Source organism: Triplophysa dalaica, chromosome 8, assembly GCF_015846415.1.
Source record: "Triplophysa dalaica isolate WHDGS20190420 chromosome 8, ASM1584641v1, whole genome shotgun sequence".
NCBI classification, from domain to species: domain Eukaryota; kingdom Metazoa; phylum Chordata; class Actinopteri; order Cypriniformes; family Nemacheilidae; genus Triplophysa; species Triplophysa dalaica.
Genome location: NC_079549.1, coordinates 16,652,629 through 16,661,528, shown reverse-complemented (window position 1 = coordinate 16,661,528; position 8,900 = coordinate 16,652,629). Strand labels below are relative to the sequence as shown.

The window sequence follows — 8,900 nt, the reverse complement described above, 5'->3', positions numbered from 1 at the left end:
ATTAATTTTTTTCTTTATTATGCCCAAAATAATAACCACTGCATAATAACTTAATCAGTGTATATAAACTATAAGCCATGAAGTCACCTACATTTTGTATAATTATGTATGAAAAGTTATTTTTAAGTAATATTTAAAAAATATCAGTGGACTCCAGCTTGAGTGTTACAAGCGCTGTACTATTCTCATAGGCTTCAGGCGACATGTGTATCTACCAAAGCAGCTGCAATTTCTTGCAACTAAACATGCACCAGTGGATATGAATGCCACTAAATACTGCATTACCTTTAAAGTGATGCACGAGAAGAGGAAACGAATAATAATGCACACATACATTATACAGTATAACTTGTTTTAAATAGGACCAAAAAGGATTAGATGATTTGGCAGAACTCATTACCAATATGCTGTTAGACAATGTAAACAACAACAACATCACGTTATGTCAGCACATAATAACACACATTTGAATCTGTCTCATTTGATGTGAATAGATGGCAACAAAAGGAGGTTATAACAAAACAGAAAGGTCATTGATGTATACTCCTATATTGCTCTCCCACTCGCCTTCTTTCATTCTACCAGCCAAGGATTTCTCAATGTTTTATTTTTTTTCTTCTTCCTCCTCCTGAGCTTGTCCAGTTGCCAGGTAACCCTGGGTCACATCTGGGGTCTAAATCGAGCACTTTCTCTCTCTAGTTATCAGAGAGAGGGGCTGTAATTTATTAGTTTGATAAAAAAGAGAAAGGTATTATACAGCGCCGCCAATCTCGCAGAGCTTGTTTGGAATTCATGCCCTATCCCATTTCCGGTGCATTCCTTGCGGCATCTCAGAGCCATTCATCTTTAAATTGACCACCTGAGCCAGGTTTCTGCATATTCAGTTAGAAGAAAATGTTCTAGGCTTAGATAGCCCATACTCAGCCCAGCCCTGTACATCAAACATGTGCAGTATCTAAATGGAATTAGGTTTTTTTTATTCCTGGATTTTATCAATTATATATTATGACAATGTGATTTTATAGTTTTTGGGGGGGGTATGTGTCAGGCTTCAAATACAAAAATGTTACCACTCTTAGACAATGATCCAGTGCAAAAGACGTTTAGAGTTATGATAAAATACACCCATTTGTTGATATTCAAACAAAAACCAAAGCGATGCATTTATGTTACCAAATGCAATTAGATTTAACTTCTACATTTACAGTCCTTACAATTCTCTGCATAATTTATGTATTTATTTATTTATATTTAACAAACCTTCAAAGCATTAAATGTGTTATGGAGAAATCAACACAGATTTAAAATATGTTATTGAAACACAGTCCTGAATGAACTGTTTTGGAGAAGAACATTTTCCTTTATTTATATAAACACGTAATCCATGCTATTGCCTTGTTAGGAAACAACAGCCCAGGGCATTCCCTAGATGGAAACCAAATGACTTGACATGCCTTAAAGGGTACTTTGGTGTTCACATACCTGAACAACAATCTTTCAAGGTCTTTGAAATGAAATAAGATTAAATTGAAAGACTTTATTGTCATTGTATTGCTATAACAAAATTAGAAGCACTGCTCCTGTTGCTGTCAAAAGAGCAAACACATCACAATAGAGAAAAACATTAAAACAATTTTAACGAAAACTGGCCATAGCGTTTGAAATGCATAGCTTTATAAGACTACACACAAATGGGATGTATTATTAATAAAAATAAAATGTGATTCTAATTTGGCCGAATATGTTTTCTTGCCGCTAAATATTCTGGAGGACAAAGTGTCTGTTTAAATTGCAGGAATGCTTAATGCATCATATCATGAACAAGATATATGATTATGAATGCACGAATTGCCAACGCTTGACTACAGTATCTCACAGGAGATGGATCACATGTGTTCTAATCTCATGCTCTAATTCACTGCTATTGGCAGTCTGCACATTGCAACACTGCTAATTTTCAGAGTTAAACTTTTCTCAACTTTGTTGCAGCACTGTACACACCCAAATCACCATGAAGAAGTGGAAATTGCCAACAGTAGCTGTCGCTGGAAAGTGCCAAACAATCATTGCACGTGTGAATGCCTTTGGAAAGTGTGCTAGGAATCTGGAAGCTGTATGGTTGTAATGCCAAAAAGGCACACACTGTGGCATTTGGGACTGTGCACAGATGCAGTCAGTGTTGTATGAATGTTAAAGGTGATGATCAGCCAACTAGAGACGCAGAGGGATTTGTTTATAAGCGTCTGTCATCTATCCCTGAGTGTCAGTTAATCTGGATGCTATGATGTTGTTACCTCCATCTTAAATTAATTAAAAGGAAATTTTGTGGAACTAGTTACATAACAAAACCCAAAATTGCAACAGATTCAGAAATGTACAAAAATGATTACAAAAAGAAAACAAAAAGTGGTATTGTTATAGCTCTTCTTGTGTTGATCCTTTGTAGTATTTTATAATAATATGGAATGCGTTTATGATATGTAGATACTATAAAGTAATATTCACCTAAGAATAAACCCTTCTGCTTCAATACTTTGTTATAATTGTTATTTTGAATTAATACAAATCTAGACAGTAGACTACAATCTCTACAATTTAGTGTTTTAATAATGTTTTTTTGGGGGGGGTTGTTTTCAGCTAAGTGCTAACACAAAATATCTCAGTGTCTAGTGATTGCACAATACTTACAATCAACTACACATCAAAATTAAGTTTATTAAATATCTGATCTACTGAAATTAAGTTTAATTTATGTCTATAAAATGCATGTCGCAAAAACGTATTGGTAAATTTGGTACAATTAATTTTCCCCAAAGCAAAGTAACCTACATTGACCACTAAAACTTAAACATTAACTGCCTAAATGCTTTATGTTTTCTCATATACAGATTTTTTTTATTTAGTAAGACACTGTACTTATATTTAATGAGATAAAGAAGAATTATTTCCACCTATCTGTCTTAGCATCCACATCCACCCACATCTTTGCCAATCAGCTCAAAACCGCAAAAATGAAATTATAGTACATATTACACCTCGAAATCTGTGTATTGTGGGTAAAATTCATTTCGAAGAATTTGCACACCTGCTCCGTTGTATCTCTGGCTGCTGTTATGATCACAACTTAAAATTGGCTATTTATAGAGAACTCCTGCTCCAATCTGAGAGCAGTTTGTGAGTAGGGTTAACCTTTCCCGGTGTGCCCACATTCATAATATGCATCAAGTCTCGGGCATAAGTGGCGCTTGAATTGATGTCCCTGGTGTGAATTATGACACTCTAAACTGACAGTTTTCCAATGATCATGGCAATACTTTGATTAGAGAGAAAGATAAACAAAAACAAACGCACCTGTATTTTCACAAGAGCACTATGATGGAGTCCCGCGAGACCCGTAAAATGGACGCCCTGTTTCTACCTCAAAGCAATTACGTGCCATCTGCTCTAGTCTGTCTTGTCCGGGTCTGCTGTGTTTTTCGGGGTTGTTGATGTAGAATTATACGCTTTAAATTGACATAATCCATGACAGATTGTGATTGACGGGCGAAAAATTAAAAATTGGCTAAAGAGAGTGGTCAGTTACTTCCAGCGAGTAAAATAAACACCTGGAGAACATACCATCAGCCAAAACTGTAGAGGTGGAGAAGCAAAATGATGCAATATGCTCCTATCCTAAGCGAACGTTAAAACATATCTATCATTTCTATTCCATAAACACGCTGGGTAATTTTTCTTTTCAGATATTCTTTTCCAGATGATTTTGCGTCTCCTGTAATTGTGGTTTTATTGAATATCAAGCCTCTTTGGCAGTGAACATCTGGACAGCTAAAGCAATAACGCAACCATTTACATTCGTACCATCTATCTCAAACACCTGCGAAATCTCATTGAGATGTACGAATATTGAATATATATCATTTGAATACAAAATTATTTTCTTCTTGTGTGCAGAAGTACAAATCAATTCTCAATGTATGAACATACACATAAATATAATAATAGGTTAATAGTTGTTGTTGTTGTTATCATTATTGTTTTTTTCTAAGTAAGCCTAAATAAAGTTCCTTACAAACATGTTATTTGCATTATATATAAAATGTAATCTAAAATATTTTCTTCAATCTGTTAAAAATGTGGTGACAATAATTAGGTTTTACAGTATTTGTTGATTAACAACAACAAAAATGGATAGGCTAGATATTTCTACTGTTATGATGCATTTTCAATCCTTCAAAAAATATGTTTCTCAAAAAATACATACTGAATGAAAATCACCCAAAATTATTTTGCTATTTTACTAAATGACCTAAAGGTTGTTTGCTTGTGCAATCCTCAATTCTGAAAGACTAACCTACAGACAAAGCCACCCATCACTGAGGCCACCAGTGGGTCAACTCTGTACACGCTGTGGTAGGTTTAGTAATTTGTTACCACAGCAGGACCAAGGAAAGGAGTGAAGTTCAGACAGGCCCCTGATATACCATCACTGCAAAAAAAAAAATAGGGATAAAGAAGGAGAAGTCGGTTGTCGGGCTGTTTCTGTATCCCTTTCAGATATATTAATATAAAGAATTGATTATTTAGCAAGATATGACAAGCACATTCTCTGTGGTGTTCTCAAAAACAACCACAATAGATAGTCTGTCCAATCTCAAGTTCAAAACCACAGACACGCGTTCAACAACGAATCTGAGGCGGATCAACTCGTTTGAAAACTACCAGACATTTTACCTTTAAACTGATGTCCTCAGATTCATGTCTCGATCAATATAACTGTAAAAGTGGAGTGCGTGCTGCCACCTAGCGTCTGGATAAAAGCGGTTGTACAGCTGGAACAGGCCAATGCTATTAAATGTTTTGATGCTGTCATGATAATTGTGTTTTATTATTAGTTTACAGTTTAAATATGTATAGCTGCGACAGAAAGGTTATTAATGCAACTTAAAAAAACTTAGCTTTCACTAATCAATATATATTTTTAATATACATAATGACACAACAGTACAGACTGTCTTTCGTTTGCATGTTAGATTTTCTTAGATGCACGTTATGGTACATTGAGGTAAGTGTTGTATATGTTTATTATTTTTCATTATTTTTCTTACCCTAATGTATTTCTGTCTTTATTACTCCTTTCTTGTCTTCTTTTTCCCTGTCATTTATCTGTTCCTACTTTCTTCACCTTTTCTCCAAGGCTCTCCTCTCCTCCATCACACTCTCCTCTCTCCCCTTCCACCAGTGGTTCTTCTTCGTCTTCCTTTTCTCCTTCTCCTTCTCCTTCCCCATCCCCATCCCCAATTTCCCTTTCCTTCACCTTCAGCTGGTATTCAATATCTCCCTGTGCCCCTTCCGCCACAATGCCTTCCCATCCTTCCGTCTGCACCTCCAGTTGGTCCACTCGATGCATCATTTTACAGGCGCTGGACTCCAGTTCAGCAATCAGGCGAGCCAGTTTGGTCTGCAGGGTCTCCAGGCTGCCTTCTAACCGTTTCACTTTGTCTTCTGTTTTCTCCTGCTCTACCTCTTCCTCTTCCGTCTCTTCCAGCATGCCCATCTTCGTTAGGATTTGGCGACCCTTCTCTTCCAGCAGGCGCTTGGCAGCAGGGTACTCCAGAAGTGTTTCAGTCAGGTCCTCTTTGGACAGGCTGAACAGATCTGAGTGACCAATGCTGCGAATGTTGGCTGTGCGTCTGTTGCCTGATTTGTTACCTGTGTATTAATGAAGACTGAAATTAATTTGAGTTTTAAAGACAAACGGAGAGTGTGAGAAAGTGTGAATATGATTATTGTATATTTTAGCTTGTGAAAACTTTAATAGTATTTTTATACTTTATAAGGCAGAAAAGTAGGAATTAAACTGAATTCTTTCAGTTTTAAAGACAGTCTGCATAACAAGTATGTGTTTCTACAAACATGACTTGAGGATGAGATGTGCTACTTAATTCTGAACCCTTAAAACGTCGTCTTTTTGCTGTGATAGTATTTCAGTACTTAAATACTTATATAAATTAGTAAATATATACTATATACTAAATAAGTATAATTCAACACCATGTTGGTGGAAGTGTGGATTCTTGCAATCTGTTGCATTGCATACCTTTGATATTCAGGATACTGATTTCTCCAAAGAAGTTTCCATCCCCCAGGACAGCAAACTGAGTGATTCCATCGTCTGCCACCACTGCAAGCTTGCCCTCATTAATAATGTACATCTCATGACCCACATCACCCTTCCTGCACACATACTCTCCTGGGCTATACACCTATACAAGGCAGCAGATATTTGAGTATGGGTAACTCATGAAGTACACACTTTTGATAACAATAATCAATAAAATGCTGAGATAAAGTACAACATATCTGGGAGAGCTTAAAGGGATACTTCACCCAAAAATGAAAATTCTGTCATCCTTTAAAAACATTTGGAGTAATGCTTATAACCAAACATATCTCAACACCCATTGACTACCATAGTAGGAAAAATAACAATGGTAGTCACAAGTCCCCCCGAACTGTTTGCTGTACCACACTCTTCAAAATGTCTTATTTTGTGTTCAACAGAACAAAAAAAATGATAAAGGAATTTTTTCCTCCTAGTCATTGGGTGTTGAGATATGTTTGGTTTTAAGCATTATTCCAAATATCTTTCTCTGTGTTCATCAGAACAAAGAAATGTATACATTTAGAACAACTCGAAGGTGAGTAAATGATGACAGAGAATTTTGGGGCGAAGTATCACTTTAAGTGGCCATAATGTCAGCCATTATCTTTCCAGGTGTGCCACCTGGTTTCTAACCTGTGGCCTGAGTTTGAGCACCAGCTGTTCCAACAGGCTGTTCTCACAGTTCTGAAAGATGGTGACTTTGGACAGAATAGGCAAATGGACGCTCACGGCAGTCGCTGTCTGAAGTGTGATCGGGAGGTGCTGAAGAATCTCATTCTCCCGTGTAATCTTTCTGGTAAAGGGAAGACATTGACTTAGTTGGAAATGAGCATCAAAATACGTTAATGAATGAGAGAGACAACTTGATATAAAGCAGTGGTTCTCAAACTTTTGTCATGAAAACGACCCCAGTCCACCAAATAAATTTATATTTATATATAAATTAAACAAAAAAAGTAATTTAGATATAAATTGCCATAGACGAAACATTTTTGGCTGTATGGTTCGAGTACCTTTAACATAACCTTTATGTTCTATAGACTACTAAAAAGTAAGAAATTAATCTTTCTTATAAGAACCTTAGACAAAAAATATTTTTCTATTGCAGACCTTTTCAAGAGTTAAGACAACCAACTTTAAGGAAAACTGGCTACTGCCAGAAGTTATTTATGTAAAAAAACTCATTGCATATGAAATAATTATATAAATGAAATTAAGAGTCAAAGGCCACCGATTAATCAAGTGAAAATGCGCACTTGTTAATGTGCAGATGTTGATACCAGTCACTGACACGCTTCTGCAGTTCTTTGCTAATGCGACGGCTGCGCAGGTAACCTTTCACCAGCTCGTGATTTGGAAAGAACGCGTTGTCACGATCACGCAGGCTTGATATCACGTCCCCCATGCTCCCCACGACTGATGCAAACACCAGCACTGCGATCAACATGTCTGCGATCAGGAACAGATACTCTTCCTCGCGCTCCGGGGGCGGTGTGTCTCCAACCGTGGTGAGAATGAGAGTCGAAAACCAGAAGCAATAAAAATACTGGCGTCTTGTGGAAGCGAAGTCGGGGTCGGACATGTTGGGATAGACCCAGGGATCCGCTCCGAACCCTATATAATTGGAGAGAGAGAAGTAGACGCATGCGTTCCAGTGGATGAGCACGAAAATATACAACATCAGTTTGGCGACACGGAAAGTATTAGGGTAGGATGTGCGTGTTTCCATGCGGTCCAGTGCCTCGTTTAAACGGCCTGTGCGTAGAAAGCGATTGATCCGGACAAAAGGCGTGTGAATACCCAGCCGCAGGTACAGCAAATCGGTGGGCAACAAGGAGGCGATGTCCCACTTGAAGCGAGAAGAGCGCAGGTATCGCATCTTCAAACGCGACAAGTCTTTCACCAGGATGCCCTGCTCAAGAAAACCTGTGGATGGTAGAAGATTGAAACTTCAGTTCATAGTGAGATGAGTGAATACATTACTATAGAATATCGTACTTTGGCACGTTCTTATTAACAAAGTTGTACTCCAAGGTGTTGTGAAAGAAGGTAAAATAAGGTGCACCTTACCTGTGCGAAACCCAATAACTGTGTCAAATACATAGACAAAGTCACAGAAATAGTCCAAGGTTAGCCATACTGCCAAATATGTCCTCTCAATGTCATAGAAACAAGTCCTTTAAAAATATAAAGGCATTTTTGAAATACGTGCATGTGTAAAGTATGCTGTCTAATCTATGTTTATAGAGGTGCTAATTTGGCAGCAAAAAAACATAGATTTCATTGTCAGACCATTTCGTTCTATTTGTGTACGACTGTTTAGTATTTCAATGTAAAACAAATCACACATTAAAATGATTGCAACTATCACAGTTTCACGTTTTCCCACCTGCATATTATGATGACCCAGTTGTAGCAGATAGGAAGAATCATAATTTGCAACCAAGTGTAGTAGAACTCTTCAGATGGGTCAACTACCCATTCCTTCCATCTAAGGGATTAAATATAGCATTGGACATTTTTTTTACAATTTCATTGGAAGATTTACCCCCAACCCTTTAAATAGCCAAATAATTGTAACTTTGTCTGAATATAGCCTAGTAATTTTTTTTAGTTAAACTAAAAAAAATCTTTTTAAAACTTACTTTATTTTTGTAATCTCCTCTTTCTTCTTCTCGGTTGGTTCTTGTCCTTTATTCTCTCCCTCTTTACCATTTTTGTTCATGCGTTGCCACGC

At 37.0% G+C, this 8,900-nt stretch overlaps 1 protein-coding gene across 1 annotated transcript; it reads right to left on the bottom strand.

Moving 5' to 3' along the window:
- Positions 1 to 5,120: 5,120 nt before the first annotated feature.
- cnga4 (cyclic nucleotide gated channel subunit alpha 4) lies at positions 5,121 to 8,647 on the bottom strand. The gene is made up of 6 exons (XM_056755237.1): positions 8,553 to 8,647; positions 8,234 to 8,340; positions 7,420 to 8,089; positions 6,797 to 6,956; positions 6,098 to 6,263; positions 5,121 to 5,709 (listed from the first exon to the last, which is right to left on the bottom strand). The coding sequence occupies exons 1-6, from the start codon at positions 8,594 to 8,596 to the stop codon at positions 5,156 to 5,158; spliced, it is 1,701 nt and encodes a 566-aa protein (XP_056611215.1). The 5' UTR covers positions 8,597 to 8,647; the 3' UTR covers positions 5,121 to 5,155.
- Between the last annotated feature and the right edge of the window lie 253 nt (positions 8,648 to 8,900).